The 17,659-nt window shown below is 42.3% G+C and overlaps 1 protein-coding gene across 1 annotated transcript; it reads left to right on the top strand.

Annotated features, from left to right (window-relative positions):
- Positions 1-504: 504 nt before the first annotated feature.
- Positions 505-15,437, top strand: PPP1R7 (protein phosphatase 1 regulatory subunit 7; the record flags this gene model as incomplete). Its single annotated transcript, XM_010165680.1, has 9 exons — positions 505-583; positions 751-858; positions 5,660-5,715; positions 6,664-6,729; positions 7,346-7,476; positions 8,368-8,530; positions 13,244-13,360; positions 14,319-14,423; positions 15,351-15,437. Coding segments are annotated over exons 1-9 (876 nt in total), but the record flags the coding sequence as incomplete, so codon positions are not given.
- Positions 15,438-17,659: the final 2,222 nt, after the last annotated feature.

The following is a 17,659-nucleotide window of genomic DNA, read 5'->3' as shown; positions in this document are numbered from 1 at the left end:
GCCCGCGGGTGTCCACCCTGAGGGCGCCTGCCCGGGTGGGACAGGACCTGGCTGGGGGGGCTGGTATTACCTGGGGCACGGCCTGATGCCTCCTCCCTCCCCGGGGCCTCCACGCGCGAGAGGTGGAAGAAGTAGGTTTGTGGAGATGACCGTGCTGTAAAAAATAACGATAATGAGAAAGAAATCCACTGGCATGGCGTTGCTTTTCCTCAGTCACCCCATGAAACGAGAGGAGCTTCAGGTCTCCAGGGCCAGCGTGGCCACCAGAGCTGTGGCTGGGGCAACAGTGAAGGGATCTCACAGGCTGTGCTGGGGAGACAGTTGCTTTAATCTGTAGGGATTTTTTTTTTTTTTTTCAATGCCTTCACTTCTTTGTGTCATTGGTACTATTGTACATGATACTGATCTCTTTCTAAAATATTTTCAAATGTAATAGTTCTAGTTCCATCTCCGTAGTCTTTGGAATTGCACTTCATTGATCTAAGAAATTTCCTTTTTCCTCCAGTCTTCTTCCCAGATTGTTGGTTTTAGGAAGATGTGATGGGAGGAAAAAGTGCATCCAAAATCAAAGTAGAAACAAGGGGTAAGAGGCCTTTTATTTAAGACTAAACCTTTCATTTAGTTAACTTAGGATTTCTACTAACTGCATAGTGGTATATGTGAATCCTGGTTATTATATCTGCTTGCTACTTCTTCCTCCCACCCCACTGCTGAAAATAGCCTAATTCTGCTATTGTGTATCTTACGCAGTTGATAAGCGGATTGAATCAGAGGAGTCGGGAGATGAAGAAGGGAAGAAGCAAACAGTTCGCTTAGTAACAGACCTCAGTCAGCAGAGCCTGAGAGATGAGCAGAATGGTGAGAACTCCACAGGTACCTTGCCAACCGAAACGGATGTGTCGTCTTTACCAGTAGCATATGTGTATCAGTCCCTTGCGTTTCTTGTCGCTATGTGATGGTTGTATCAATGTTAGTTAACAATGTGAATCTGCCCTTTGAGCAGTCTTCTTTAAAAATAAATAAATGATAGTGTTATCATTGTTAAAAATAAAGTTGCCTGCTTTTTATGGAACCACTGATATTAGACCTTTGTTTTTTTTCTTATTTATTTATCCATTCACACTTCTGTTTGAAATCTTTCACACTGAAATGCAAAACAACTTTCTTCATACTTTGTTTCTGTGGAAACACAGTAACTTTCTGTGGAAGGATGCTGGAAATGTTCGTTAGAAATAAACAGAAACAGCTTTTCATAATTCTGCTTTAATGTAGGTAGTTCTTTACCTAAAGAGTTGCCAGGTTTCTGTGGAAGGCAAAGATAACTATTTCTAGATAGACTGAAGGAAGGTCAATATTGTATCTGTGTGAATCCTCTGGATTTTAAACTTTTGCTACTGTTTGTATTAGAACATTGAGTAGAAATGTTGCTTTTTGAAGCCTGTGTGTTTGATGGAAGGGTTTGCTTTTCCCTGGCTTGCATGGAATTTGTCAGAGCAGTTGCATTTCTGAAGATATTTCTGTATGGCAATATGATCTGGGCTTTTGGTGCTAGCTAACAATCTGAGGTGTAATAGCATCCTTTTGCTAGAGAAGTTTATGTTTATGTTATTGGTCTGGAAACGGAAGTGAAATAATAGCAGCAAAATTTCTGCAGCAAATTTTAATCCTCTTTGACTGCGGATCCCTCCTCATCTTAAAAAAAAAGTATTTTCCAAACTAGATGGCTATTGTGAGAATTTTAAATCTCATCTCCTAACAATAAATGAATTCTATCTAGGTAGAATTCATTGTTGATCATTAAAAGAACCCCTATGTATTAATTAAAAAATGTTGTGGTGATGTCTATAAAAGTGTAAGAGTGCACCTTGTAAATTGTACTTCCCAAGCACTGTGTGATCGACACAGCCGGGCGGATCAGTTGGTCACAGTTTTTCTTTGCGTGCGTGGAACACTGAGTGTTCCTTCAGCTGACCTAACTTAGCTGTGCATTTGAGGTGATGTTTTGTACATTGTTCCCCTGGGAATTACAATATTAGAGAAAATACTTCAAGTGCTGTATATTTATGCCAGTGACAGCAGGAAAAACACATTCTTAATTGGTCGCTGAATTACATTGGATACTACTTAATGTCATGACTTGATTGTGGCTACTTCTTCCAAAGTGCTGGGATTCAGAAAACTTTTCTTAGGGCAGAAACCAAGCAGAGGAATAATTTTGGAACATTTGAGTTAGTTTCCGAAGCTAGCTTCTGAATTTCTCAGCTGAAAGGGAAATGAAGAGTGTTCCACATTTTTTCACAGATGATCATAAATAGAAAGAGCTCAAGCAGCTGAAATTTCAGATGTATCATTTAGCTAATTATCTGAGGAGTAGTGCCTCTGTTTAGAAAGCTTATAACTTTGCTATTTATACTATTTTTCCATGCATATGCAGTTAAAAAGTGTAGTTAGGCTTCTAGTTGCTTGAAATGCTTGTGGTACAGTGAACTTACATAACTCAGTAACTCCTGTTCCGTACTGCGGAATTTGGGTTTCCTGAATGTCGTATTTTTTTCCTACATCTGCAAAGCTGTGTAGCTCGCAGGCATGGATTACACAAAAATTCTCTTAAGTAACTTGACTGCCAGAGCAATGTTTTTTCTCCCCTTGAGAAACCTGCTGCATTAAAAACTGTGCGCTAAAGCACTATTTGCATACTGACTGCCTGCAAGTGCAATTGCAGTTCTGTTTGTAAAATGACTGTAGAAGGGTCAGTTTAGAGTGTTTTATGTCCACTTGGTTCATAAATAAAATGTTAGTTAACAATAGATAGGACTGTAAAATTGCTAGAACCATTTTTGCTTCTTGTTTGAGAGAAAATGTACTGTAACATCCTTGTACCAATGCTGATTTATCAGTGTTATCACTATATGTGTCTCAGCCTGCTATATAGGTAGTGTTTATACACAGTACATAAATTCTATGAAAGTTGACCTTATTAGATAAATGCCAGTGCCTCTGTGTTCAGTTTTTCAGTGAATTCAGTACATGTATCCTGTGTGATTTGTGTTTGTGCCTCTGGACTTGAGTGCTTTTCTCCCCGTACTGACTCTACTAGGACTGGTCACTCTAAGCCGTATGGCAAAAATACGAGGAGCTACCCTTTGACAGATCCTGGAACAGAGTATTTCACACATTGCCAAAACCAAGTGTGTGTGAATGGTCTGTAATGGGTGCTGTGATGAAACATGTCATTTTATAGAGAAGCCTGCCAGCTAAACAAGGTCAAATAAGTTGGGGGTTTTTTTACTTGAAATTTTTTTTTGGTTGAAGATTTTTTTTTTACTGAGTGCATAACTGGCTTTACTGTTTGACAACTTTAAAGTCTCAAAAGGAGAAGTTCCTTCACCATGAGTACTAACTTATTGCTAGTACAACTTAATACAAGGGAAATGGATTTTTTTTTTTAATGTGATATCTTAAATAACTGTTGTTCCAAACTTGGGCTGTGTTCCTGTTGGCTGCAAATTCAGCTAGGGTGCTTGTTTGGTGTGGAGCACTTTGTGCTGGCAGCCCTTTGCACCCTAGAAATAGGTCAAAGACGTGCAGCCTTGGTGGTAGCAGGGTAGGATATTGCACTCCCCTGCACAGCTCCTGATCTGGAAAAAAAAGAAGAAAATTTGAGTGTTACCCACTGCTAAAACACAGGCATATGTGTGCATGTCAGCTTTGGTGGCATTTCTGTACTGCCATTCAATGTCACCAAGCCTACTGGCTCATTTTGTGTCCCCGAAATATAATTTCTGCTATAAAGAATATTAAAAGATGAAGGACAGAGGATTGCTTTTCAGTCTTAACTTCCTTGAGTCAGTTCAGTTACTACTCTTTCCTGTTTGAATGCCCAGGCAAGAGCAGCAGCCCAAGTACAGCAAGGTAAATGATGGTTTGATGGCAGTATTAAAAGTTGTAACACTTGTACTGTTCATCCTGACAGTACTACTGACAGTGCCAAGCATCAGTAGGAAAAGCACTCGTTAAGTATAGGGGACATTTTGCGCTTACAAGGCAGTTATGACCATGCTGGGCTGTAAAAATAGTCCTTACTTCTGGCTTAATGGAACAAACCTGCATGCAGTACTGCAGGAGTTAACACTCCTGGGATTTGGCTGGAATTAAGGTTTCTTGGGTTTTTGGTAGTATAGACAGAAGCTACATGTGTGAAGTGGAAAGGGGTTGCGTGTTGTATGTCTGTTTTGCAAAGTCAAATTAGACTTTCTTTGGAAATTAATACAACAGCACTCCATCTTCAACAAATGGGGAGTGGGTATGAATTATTTAGCATGAATTTATCCAGGAAACTTCATTCCCTCTTGTGCTGTGATAGAAGCACAGCAAATGTTGGGCTGTCTTCCAGAGCTATATAGGCATTTCCCAAGGAAATGTATACAGTGTGAGAAACAGTGGTTTCTAGCCTGCTAGTGAGTTCAGTCAGACCAAAAAAAAGGGAGATCCATGCAAAAGTGTGCACAACATTGACATAAACTGGCAGTATTTATGAAAGAAAAGCTGAAAGATGGGATTGCTGACGTGCTTGGTAATTCCTGGCACTATCACTAGATAGTTTAGATTTCTTCTTGGCCATGTTGCATTAGGTTGTCGGATAAGCTTAGACACTTTGGATGGTGTATCTTCAGAGGGATGATGGTCCTAAGTGTGGAGAAAAGGAATCCAGCCCAGATTTAATGCTTAAGCCAGCGTTATCCAGCAGCTGCACAGGCAGGCTGGCGGAGGTGCCGGTCTTTTGTGTGTCCACAGAAGGGCAACGGAGCTGGGGAAGGGTCTGGAGCACAAGTGTGATGAGTTCACGGCTGAGGGAACTGGGGTTGTTGATCCTGGAGAAAAGGAGGCCGAGGGGAGACCTTCTGGCTCTCTCCAGCTCCCTGAAAGGAGGGTGCAGAGAGGTGAGGGTGGGTCTGTTCAACCAAGGACCAAGTGACAGGACAAGAAGAAATGGCCTCAAGTTGCTCCAAGGGCAGTTGAGATTGGATGTGAGGAAGAATTTCTTTGCAGAAAGGGTTCTGAGGCATTGGCAGGGGTTGCCCAGGGCAGTGGTGGAGTCCCCATCCCTGGAGGGATTGAAGAGTCGTGTAGATATGGCCCTTAAGGACATGGCGCAGTGGGCGTGGTGGTGTTGGGTTGACAGTTGGGCTTGATCTTAAAGGTCTTTTCCAACTTCAGTGATTCTCTGATTCCGTCTTTTGCATCTAGGCATGAAATTCTATTGTTAAGAATAGTTATTGCCCGGAGAAGCTGTGGCTGCTCCTCCCTGGAAGTGTTGAAGGCCAGGTTGGATGAGGCTTTGATCAACCTGGTCTAGTGGAAGGTGTCCCTGCTGATGACAGGGGGGGTTGGAACTGGGTGAGCTTTAAGGTCCCTTCCAATCCAAACCATCCTGTGATTCTATGATTCTGTGAAAGCTTTTTTCATTATTGGCTGTCTCAATGAAAGCCAAACAGGTGAAGTGTATTTTTAATGCAGCAGAATATCCGAACTGTGCATCTCGTGTGTTTCTTCTTCTGAGGAGCGTTTGCTCCCTCTGTCTCCCCGGGTGTTAGCCGTTGATATCTTGCCTTTAGCTGTCAGGGAGCAGAAGTTTCTAATATATTTGCTTTTCCTGCAGGAGAAGCAGAGACACCAGTGGACATGGAGACAATTAACCTGGACCCAGAAGCTGAGGTAAAGGTAGATTTTTGTCCTCATGGGCTTCATACAGTGGGAATAAAAGGTAGGCAAAGGCAAGTATTGAAACCTGGTTAAAAGACCTAATTCTTCTGAAGGTGCTGGCTACTATGATCTTCCTGGGAATTAATTCAGCACCTTTAGACTAGAAATAGAGATGTTGTATTCTTGATCATTAGCTGAAACGTTTTGTTAGTAATTAAGAATTTTAAATGAAGCATGGAGGCACTGAAAATGGGGCTGTGCTGCAGGCACTATTGACAAGCTACAAGCTTTTATGAGAATATCTTTAATGAACTGGTTGCTGATGATTTTTAATGGGCACAGCTACTCAACCAGCCCTGTGCCTTGACATTGGCAGCCTCAAGAGCCTGTTAGCTGGAGAGTTTTTGAGCGTGGGTGGTGAAGTGCTCCATTTCTTTTTGATTGACTGACCTGCTAAACTGGAACATCTGGGGCTGGACAGCTGATTGCCAGTGCAGAGTTAATGTTCACAGAACCATCAGATTATTTGAATTTTCAATGATTCCTGTTCCTATGAGGCCTGGAAGTGGAAATAGCAGGGTGTGTTCCGGTTAAGCCCTAGCAAAGTGGGTAAGAGAGTTTTATGCAATGCTTTATTCATGATAGACAGCAGAATTTGTCTGTCTCAGGAAATTCAGAATTTACTGCAAAAGATTTCTAATTTTGGTGAAACAATGCTTGGACTCAGGAAAGAGCTGTTGCCTTTTTGCAGATGCTGTGTTTGCAGTTGACTAGCTTAGGCCATGTGTTTCACCTGTGGTGGTAAAATCACGTGCCAAACCCAATTTTCACAAGCTCTTTGAAGGGAAGTTTTAATGAGCTACACATTTTAAGGCTATAATTTTCCTTAGAACAAAGTGCCAGGTTGGTCTTTGAAAAGTGTTTTGAAACAACTGCTGGATCTTGCCATTTCTTTTTCAGGATGTTGACTTGAATCACTTCCGAATTGGGAAGATTGAAGGATTTGAGGTGCTCAAGAAAGTGAAGGTAAGAGTCCTAAGGAACAGAGAATGCCTTTTTGAACTGGAGATTTTGCATTTCTGACCTATGAGAGGGCAGATAACAGCAGTCTCTTGACTGAGATCCTGATTAGTTCGCTTCATGTTTAACTGAAGGAGGTCGTGTTTGTCAAGTAGTAATAAAAATCCTGGGATTTTGCAAGTTGGTTTTAGAAGTGGCTGAGAGAGAATGCGCCAGGGCTCATCCAAAGAGATACATTCTGTACTTGCACAGCAGGCTTGACAGAGAATAATGTAGCTTGGAAAGGACCTCTGGAGGTATGTAGTACCCCTGCTCAAAGTGGGTCCAGTTAGAGCATGCTGCTTAAGGCCTTCTCCAGTCAAGCTCTTGAGTGTTTCCAAGGCTATTACGTAGCCTCTCTGGTGTGTTGTAAAAGTGTCTGACCGTCTTTGTGGTAAAAAGATTTCCTTCTGTAGAGTTGAAATAAAAGAAAAGATTATATTTTAAAACAAAACAAATCCCCAACAAAACTTAATGGGGGGAAAAAACCCCTCCACCTTGTTGTCTGTATGCCAGCAGGCATTACATGTCATGATTCGTGTCCGTTTTCCTGTTTGTTTTTAAACTTTTTCCCAACTATTAGACTCTGTGTCTCCGTCAGAATTTGATTAAGCGCATTGAGAACCTGGAGCAGTTGCAGACCTTGCGGGAACTGGATCTCTATGACAATCAAATTCGGAAGATCGAGAACTTGGAGTCTCTGGTGGAACTTGAGTGAGTCCAGGGGAATCACCAGGATTAGGCTGAGGGTGGTTTGCCCCTCGCCGAGTTACTCATGCTGTACTTACTCCTGTATTTATTACCCGGGCCTTTCTCATGATTCATTTGGGTGCTCTGTGAAGGATAATATCTGTTCTCCGTTGTTATTTAACCTGTGCAGTAAACTAGTTTCATTATCCTGAAGCTTACTAGGAACAATCATCTGAAAATGAAACGTGCTGTATAAGGTAGTGAGAATTATAAGGTGACTGCAGGCATGGAAGCGCTCAGGCACCCCTTCCTCTTGGCAAGAAGAGCTCTGTATAACGGGTTTTTATTGCTGCAAAGGATGACGAGATTTCAGATGAGATTAGGACTTTTTTTGGAGTGTGTTAGGGAAGGAGTAGGGCTCTTCCCATCAGTTTCTGGCACTTGTCTATGATCGCTCTGGAGATGCGTTACAGAACTGTTCCCACTGTGGCGAGGAGGACTGGTCTACTTCCCTCAGTCACAACTGCTTCGTGCTTATGGGAGGCCTTGGCATTTTCCTGTCAGACGTGGATCTTGTAGGCATGTGCCTTTCTCAAGGAATGTGCAGTACTAACGACTGGCTTCCTCCCCCAGTGGCAGCTTCACAGCTGGGCAAAATAATGGCTCTCTTCTGCATGTGACAGGTTATTATTTTTTTTTTTTTTTTTCCACTGACACACTATAGAAGTATTTTGAAAATTATATTTGTTGTAATTTCTGATAAAAAGAAATGACACTTAGGACTTCAGCTTTGAGAGACCTAGCAAAGTGCTTGATCCCTGCAGTCAGGGAGGTTCCCCACCAATTTACAAGTGCTTCTTCCAGAATAATCCATAACTGCTGGACTGAAGAGACCTTTGTTTTGTTTTACTTCAGGATCCTGGACATCTCCTTTAACGTTCTGCGACACATTGAAGGACTAGATCGGCTTACCCAACTTAAAAAACTCTTCCTTGTCAACAACAAACTCAGCAAAATTGAGAATTTGAGCAACTTGCAGATGCTACAGATGTTAGAGTTGGGCTCCAATCGAATTCGGGTAGGCTTGCTCTACAAGATGTTAGCTGGGAAGCCTTGAGCTCTTTAGCTTGGTATTAGCCTTTTCTGAAAGTGCACTTCATTGGCTTTTACTTGCAATTTTGTTCTTTTTATTGTTAGTTATTTAATGTGCAATTGCTTATTGCTGCACATGCTGAGTCCTTTAATTATGTATGCATGTAGTGCCTGGCTACTAAATTACTGTTTATGAATTTCTCTCTTTAGTGAACTGATGCATCCTCTGTGTGGTGCCTTTTGCAGATGACGGTTTCCTCCTGCTAGAAAACCAAGCTTATCAAAGCTAGCAATTACTGTTTTCTCTTACCTTCCTAGAGGCTGGCACTGCGTTGATAAAACCTATTGAATGCAAATTTAATTCTAGTTGGATGTGTATGGGTAATTGATATCCTGCTGTGTCAGTCAGCCTCACTCAGGAAAAAGATTTTCTTGAGGCTTTGCTCCAAAATGCCTCAAAAACCGGTACTATAGTGCTGATTATTTTTTTTTTTATTATTGTGCAGTTTGTGACTTTTTCAATTTAAGTGATTTAAAATCTGTGCCACTTAAAGGGAAGCAGTTCTGAGTAGTCTCTCCTGTCCTTAAGGTATGCTTTTTTGCATTTTGCCCAATTTGTAAGAGAACTGGTGAAACAGATGACACAAAAGGCTTGAAACGTGCAAAGTAAACTATTAATTTTTAGAAGCTTTTTCGATTATATACACTTTAGAAAATACCTGGAACAGATGAGTGCATTCCAGTCTGAAAATTGTCTAAGTTGATGCTCCCCATTTACAATCTCTGACAAAGTACTTGTTATGCTGAAAGAGCAAATTAGGAAAACAACTGTCCTCTGTGTTTCAAGCCTTGTGGAAGCACACTTCTCTTTCTAGAAAAGAGGGAAACTTCAGCTATTATAAACAGCCTTTTGAGGCAGAAATGAGTGCTGCTTTTACAAACTGGAAAAAATTTATTTTGCTCCTGAAGCTAAACTGGACTGACTTCCATCCGAAGGGATTTCCACTTTGGAAATGTAGATGGAAATACTGGAAATACTTAGGGAGGGGAAAAATCTAGAGCGTGAGAACGTCAGCCAGATCAGATGAGTGTATTAGGAACCATGGAATTTGCATAGGTTGGGGGAACACGAGTTAGAGCGACCCTTTTCTTTATTCAGAAACATAACAGGCTAAGCACACTGATCCTTACATTTCAAAAGCTGGGTTAAGCAAACCTGTACTGTATTCCATATCTAAACTGCAGTGCCTTCTGCTAAAAAAAAAAATCCAGCTAGATTTCTGAATTGATACTTAGGTGACACATTGCCACCAACGCTGAACCAAATAATGTTTTAAACAATTAGGTTAGATGTATGTGTTTTCTCAGTTAATTCTCAGCATATTAACAAAACAACCAAAACCAGAAGTTATTACCAGGGGTGATGGTGATAACTCCAGTCACCTTCAGGGATGGGGACTTTGAGTCCCCATTCCTGAAGGTATTTAAGAGACAGGTAGATGAGGTGCTCAGAGATATGGTTTAGTAGTGGACAGGTACGGTTGGACTCAATGATCTCAAAGGTCTTTTCCAACCAAACGATTCTATGATCACTCTATGGGTAACACAGGTTTCTTAAATGACTTTATTTTCAATATTTTTTCTGTTTATCTATTAATTCTGTTGTAGCTTCTTCAAACAGCACTGCTCTATGCTTCTAATTTCTTTACTGGAGTGAGTAACCTGTGCCTAGGCTGGGCATGAAGAAATACTTCTCCCGTTATTTGGGGACAGCTGGAACTCTTTGAACAGTTTTCTGTTGGTAGGGTGGCCTGGCTGCATGCTTTACAGGCAGGGATATCCTTAACTCTTTAGGGTAAACGCCTACGGACTGTCTGTTCAGGCAGTGTTCTTGCTCTGAGGTGCTGGATATACTCACCCCTGTTGCAATAAACCTGTGCAGTAATGCTGGCTTACTCACTTTGCTGCACACTCTGGCCTTTCGGAGTGCACTTACCCTGGAGTCCGTCCTGACTTTCGAAGCGCTTGTAGTCCCGTTTCTTTTGTTTGAGAGGTGGGGAAGCAGAACTTCATGCTTGAGCTGATGCATTTCCTGCTTTTTTTCCAAAATTGAACTGAGGCAACTACACAGCAAACACTTCTTTATTTGTTCCTTAGGTTTTTCCCCTCATGTCCATCTGTTTTATACTCACTTAAGTGTGGCTTTTTTTACAGCTTTATGTATCTATTTTTTTTCCCTGACTGTTTCTTCTCAGCATCCTCAGTCACAAGTATTTCCTCCTCAGGGCTGGGGGAGCTACCAATGATCAACAAATCCCTCATTTTCTTGCATGGTCAAAATAGGGGTAAGTCCATAGGCTAGAAGGAGGATGAATCCAAATCTCAGCTGACAAACACCTCAAGTTGAATTTGTTGTTATTTGTGGGATGGAGGTTGAAAAGCTTCTTTCCTTTCTGCAGTATATCTATAAATTCATAGTGTGTATGTTTGTGTCCATCTTCCTCCCGTTATACATGCACAGATAAATGTGCACATGGACACACACAGAGTAACTTAAGACTAATCTCAGTGGCCTCCCTCACCAGCGCTACTAGTCTCTGAAACACTACCAGCAAGAGCAGTGTGGAAAAGCTGAGATGTCACAAGGTACTTGAGCACAGCTGTACAGCTGTGTGTGTATCTATATCCTTATTACTGTTCTGTGAGCTGAAGTCTGTTTTTAAAATTCTTGTTCCTTTTAACACCTTTTTTAAATTAAGAGGCTTTCACCTGTGAAAAAACATGGTATTTTCTTTCCTTCTGTTTACAGGAGCCTTTTCTAAGCCCACCCTTTTTCCCCTTTTCTTGCCCTTTTTTCTCTCTTCTGTTCATGCTTTCTGGTGCCTTGTCCTTTGTAAATAAAGAACATGGCTCTCCTTGATGCCTCACAGAGATGCTTATTTTCTCCCACCGAAGGCTGAGCTCAGGACTTAAACTGGTATAGTGTATATGTTCTGCCAGTAGCATATATATTTAAAACATGTACATCATTTAAGTTGATATGTATATTTTCTGCCACTAGCATGAATTTATAGCCAGTAATTAAATGTATTAACATGTACGCTTATGAGACAGTTAACCTTGCTTATGACAGAGAAACTGTTCTGCAGAGAAGCTAAACAGCTCACCTCTGACAGTGCTGTGCAGCCAGTGATGGTCAGGACTAAATCTGCAAATTGTATTTTCTCCTCCCAGATTCTCTTTCCATTCACTAGTGACAGATTTTTCTCGCTTCACAGTGAGTATCTCCTGCCCTGGATATACCTCATGGCTCAGGGAATGTCAGTTTTGGTGTTCCCTGAACCTTTTCATTCTCTCCTTTTGCTGCCTGGACAGTGGAGGCAATAACGAGGACAAAGTGACATGACGCTTGCTGAAAATGAATGAATAGTAGTCCCACAAGCCAGCTGTCACACGGGCCGATATCTGTGGTGGTTTCACTTGACTAGCATTTGGCTAGCAGCAAAACCCAGCTGCTTGCTCACTTGCCCTCCACAGGGGATAGGGGAGAGAATTGAGGTGCAAGGGCAAGGAGACTGGCAGGGTGTTGGTACTTTAGGAGCCGAAGCTGCAGGCAGCCTCAGCCTTGAGCAATTAATTCCCGACCTTGAGTGAAAAGTAAAACAAAGTGATAAAAAACAAGAAGGAATGTTATGAGACAAGATAAGAGATTGTTTATGTGCCAGAATTAGTAACCAGTCAGAAGGAAAAGAGTGGCTTGTGAACATGTGGAATTATCCAATCATGTCAGTTGTTTAGGCACGTGCTTGCCGTGTGTGTGATAAGCGGTAACGAATCAAAAGTGAAAGAATGCTGCGTGCTTGGGGCGTGCTGGGGGAAAAAAGGATGTATAAGCAGTGCAAAGCTTCAATAACGTGCTGATGCCTGAAGACATCTCAGTGTTGGTCATTTCTTCATCTGCTGCAGTAGGGTGAGATAAGAACAATTTAATAATGGAAATAAAAGAAAACATAAAATGATAATGATAATAATAGTAAGAAAATATCACTATCACAGATGAGTGATACCCAGTGCAGTTGCTCAGTGACCAAGCCCAGCCTGTTCCCAGATAACGATCCTGGAGGAGCAACAATCCCGAACGGAAACCACAATCCTGGAAGAGCGAGAGCCCGAGTGAAAGCCAGAGAGAGCAAGAGAGGAAGAGCCCCTCATGAATGTCCTGCCCATGGGGGACAGGAGATGGAACAGCCCATTGGCAGAGACCAGTGCCAACTGGGGTGATTCATTTCAATATTCCTCATTGCCCCCTTAGATCTTGCACTTGCAGACTGACAAAACACAAAGTCCTTCACTCCCAGTGACACAAACGCCAACATGGGGATGTTCTCAGCGTTTCTCTCCTAACAAATCCCAGCTGAACCCAAACCCCAGCGCTGTTCGAGCTGCTGCACAGAAACTCAGCTCTATCCCAGCTAAACACCAAGACAGGTTCACTGTCACTGCACAAAGTCCTGTGCTTACTCTGCTCTTGGGTCACAAGGGAGGCCCTACCATGCGCATCCTCTATGTTGTGGAATTATCAGGCTTGTACTTCTCAGTTGTGCTGCTCTGTGGATCAAGGCTATAAAGTGCCAGCCACATCTACAGGTTGGAGTTTTGCGTCACAGTAATAACGCTGTCTCATTTGGTCACTTTGCAGGCAATTGAAAACATCGACACCTTGGCTAATCTTGACAGTCTCTTCCTTGGAAAGAATAAAATCACCAAGCTCCAGAACTTGGATGCTCTGACAAACTTGACCGTGCTCAGTATACAGGTATGGATTCTACTTCGTACTGTAATATTTTGAACAGCCCTGTTACATGAACCACCTTGTAATTTATGATAAGCTCTTCTCAGTCAGTGGGTGTTCAGTGTTTGGGAGAACTGGAAGAAAGTGAGATACTCTCTGTGCTGGTTTTTTTCATCCTTTCATACTAAATGAGATTGACAGATACTGATAACATGATAAAACAAATATTTGATTTTTATGGAAGAGAGAACAGGAAATGAATGTTAATCTCCCATTTCCTTCCTGAAATACTGTTTCCTAATATATTAGAATAATACCAAATGAGTTAAGTCAGAGAAGCCTTTATAATGGCAGTGGGCTCGGTGTCACCACCTTCTTCCTGAAAGGGAACAAATGTGAACAAACGTGTGCAAAATGAAATCTGTCCTTAATGAGCTTATGGAAAGTTTTTTCCTTTTTAAAAGGTGGAATAAAAGAAGCTCAACTAATTTATGTCATTGAGTCTCCTTCTCATCAATAAGACAATGTCAGTGCATTCTAATATCTTACAGCTGTTAGTAAGATACATGTTGTAGAACCTGTATGCATTGTTATTTTATAGGACCTAAAGAATTAAGTGCAGCAGAGTGTGTTGGGATTGAAGTGCTGTAACTTCCCTTCTGACCATTCCATTAAAAAGACCTGCAGAATTAGTGCTATGAATGTGTAGGCCTGTTGTGTCTAAAAACACCAGGTGGGAAACTTTCAGGCTACGACTTCTGATGGGAGGGTCAGAATCTTATAAACTTAGGAACTTTGGCTCCCATGGAACTTCTCATGCATCGGTAACAGAGATCAAACGAGCTGGGCTCATGAGATCAGTGTGGACCCAAGCAGATTGTTTCCCTTTCCCATCCATACTTCAGAGAAATGTTTTTTCTCCCGTGACTCACATGGGTTTTGGTTTGTTTAGAGTGAACTTAAACCGCTGTTCCACTTTCAGAACAACCGTCTGACCAAGATTGAGGGGCTGCAGAGCTTGGTGAATTTGCGTGAGTTGTACCTCAGCCACAATGGCATCGAAGTCATCGAGGGACTGGAGAACAATGTGAGGAGGCTCTTGCTAACTCTGTGAGGGAATTGCTGCCCTAAGCTGCTCCCATTAGTGGCTGTGCTTTTCTGGAAGTTTTTGTTCCTTGGCTGCCCCAGTTATATGTGGAGTCCCGAGTCTCTTGAAAAGACTACAAAGATCCAAGTATTTGTTATGTTAAAATATCTTGCATGGGTGAAGCTCCTCCAGATCTTCTGTAGTAGAACTGTTTTCATGACTTGGGGAGGGAGGGGAAACACAAGATTTGGTTAATGCATCAGCCTGGCTGATCTTCAGCAGTGGAAAGTCTGATGGCCATAGCTGGCTGTCTCTGCTGCCGCCTTTCCGACAGCAGTTTGGAGATAACCATGAGTTCTTTTCCATAGGGCAACAACTGGAGGTGGGCCTAAGAGAGATGAGCCATGTGAACGCTTCTGGTTAGGATTGATTTCACAGAAGCCTGTAGGGTTTTCATCCTTGCCCCACAGTAGATGGTATTGTCAGAGAGCAGTCACAATCTGGAACTTAGTTGGCTGTGTGCAAGGCAGGAAAAAAAACTTTTTCTAAAACTATTGAGTTTCTTGCTGCAAAAAGTTTGTTCAGCTCTGCTGCTCGAGAGGACACGTATGATCTGATTTTTAATGGATTCCCCTTCTTAATGTACTATGAGGAAAGCTCACTTTTTAGGAGCCCTTGGCTGGCAGTTGCCATCTGGCCAGTAATTGCTTTCATTTTTGTTACATGTTTCTGGGAGATCAGTAACCCATCTTAATTAACAACAGTCATCCTTGCTATATTTAGGCAGTGAGAGTTGTTGTGCTGCATGTTAGCAGCTGGCCATAATGTGTCTTTGCTTCTGATCATTTCCAACTCTAGGCCTGAAAAAAGTGAGACAGAGAAGATGAAAGGAAACCCAATCTAATGGTTTTGTGTTTGCTTGTCTAGAACAAACTCACAATGCTGGACATTGCAACCAACAGAATCAAGAAGATTGAAAATATCAGTCACCTAACAGAACTGCAGGAATTCTGGGTAAGTGCAGGCTGGAGCTGTTCCCTATAATGTCTACAACGGTGAAAGAAACCCTTCTGATGGGGAGCAGTGGGAGGTGGTGTACCTGTATGTCTCGGAGTAAACTCTTCTTGTTCTGGTGACCAACTTTAAGATCTTGACAGTCTGCATGGATAAAGTGTATGATGGTTTCCCCTAAGGAAAGAGATGAGCTTAAAAAATTATTTGCAGGGCTTTGCTTAGTGCTAATGAGCCTGTCTCTACTTAGGAAACAAGCCCTGCCTTCACGCGTGATATGGTTATGAAACAGCCCCACTGTGTCCTATTTTGCAGATCTCATCTTTCTTTAAGTGACTGTGACAGCGTAATTGGCGGAAGCTGGCTATGTTTCACCACTGCACCAGAGCACTGTACCTGTTTAGAACAGAGCTGATATGTTCATGTCATTATAAAGATGAAGAAAATGAAACCATCTTCTAGTTTACTTCCATTCCTGTGAGGCAGATAACTGTTTAGGGTGGCTGCTGTTTCTTTCTGGCACCCTAAATAGCAAAGCCCTTTGTCATTCATAAGTCTGGTCAGGAACATGCAGAGACATCCCCTCCTGAAACATCAGTACCCTGCCATATCTGGGAGCTGTGTAGAAATCTGCTCATGTTTGGGGGAAAAAGCAGCAGATGTTCATGAGTTAGCACGTGCTTTAGCTCTTGTAGAGTTTATGCATGTCCAGGCTGAGAATAAGAGTTGTGCTGCTTCATGTCTGTCATTTGGAGTTCAGTTATTTAAACTTCTGGGCAGAGGCTGAGATAAAAGGAATGGAAAGCAGCTGCAAATGAAACCAAGCTAGAGCCTGGAATCTAGGCTATTTGGGCCCTTTTCCTCATCTTACAGTGTGGCTCAGTGATGTTATCTAGCTGTGCCTGTTCTGTCAGGCACTCTTTAAATAACAGGAGCTGAGAAGCCCATTTAACATGACATCTTTTGGGAGGTAAAAAGGAAGCAGGGTGGCGTGGCTGGCGGGGGACCTGTCATGATCCTGTGCAGTTTCCTTCAGTCGTCCTCTTTGCTGTTGCTCTGCTTACAGAAGAAGGCATTGCACAGCTGTTTCCACTTGTTTTACAGAAAGTAAAGGGAAGATCCTAACCTCATTGGACTTCCTTTGCAAATAGAGTAGTACGTTTAAAGAGTCCTTTGTTAAAGCAGAGCATTGGCCAAGATCTGTTAGCTGAACCCAGAAAATGTCCTGCTGGCTTTTTTCAACACTTTAAAAAAAAAAAAAAAAGTTGCGTGCTTTCTGATAAAGAGCTGGGCAAAATTTTCTTTGATATGAACAACTGTTGCCTCTACTACTTTATATTTTTTCACTGACTGTAGAGTTGAAGCCACACAACAAAGTCCTTTGACACCTTAAGGAAGCAGAATCTCAAATCCTAGATGTTATGGGAATCTTGTAACGCTTTCCCAGTACCACCTCCCCAGTGGAGGGGCTGAGACATCCGAAGGTCAAGTGACTTGGCTGAAATGATGTTGAGATGAGCTGTAGTGGAATCAAAGAGCTACGAGGTTTGCTGTTGAGTCTTAGTCCAGGGTCTCAGCTACAAAGCTGTCTTCAGCCAGAACATGGGCAGTCCTGATGATGAAGCAGTTTTCCTTCACTGAACTAGCTGGAGGGAGGCAGCTGGAGGAAAGAGAGCTGCTTATCTGCCACACTGCAAACAGGGCACACAAAGTTTCCAGTGGGTGCCTGACAGGAGGAAGAATGGTTGTTGAGGGGCACCACAGCCAATCCATTGATTTTTAATTGTTTTTTTATTTCAAGGTGCTATTGCTGTAGTGACTGCTCTGTATCCAAAAGCAAAGGGTGGATAAAGTCTCTAGGCTGGGCAGCACGTGGCCGCCCTGCACGCTTTGCTTCCTTGCAAGGCAGCTGAAGCGTTCATCCCCTTGCCTGGGAATTCCTTTGCAGTGCTAGCAATGAGGCAGCTCCCAGGCTGACAGGAGGAGAGCCTGAATTGGAAAGCTTGGCACTTTATTTGGAGCGCAGAAGCAGTTTTTGTGGGAAAGTGATGTAAAGGGGACAGGAAAGTGTCACTTTTCACGTCAGTTTGGGACCCTTTTTAACATTTCCTAGGAAGTCATGAAAGTAAAGAGGTGTCACAGTGGAAAGAAATCTTGACATAAAGATTTCCAGCCCTTAGATAGAATCATACAATCAGTTGATTGGAAAAGACCTTTGAGATCAT

The sequence above is a fragment of the Antrostomus carolinensis genome, unplaced genomic scaffold (genome assembly GCF_000700745.2).
Source record: "Antrostomus carolinensis isolate BGI_N321 unplaced genomic scaffold, ASM70074v2 scaffold28310, whole genome shotgun sequence".
Taxonomy (NCBI): Eukaryota; Metazoa; Chordata; class Aves; order Caprimulgiformes; family Caprimulgidae; genus Antrostomus; species Antrostomus carolinensis.
The sequence above is the reverse complement of the archived record's forward strand: the minus strand, read 5'-3'. Positions and strand labels throughout refer to the sequence as shown.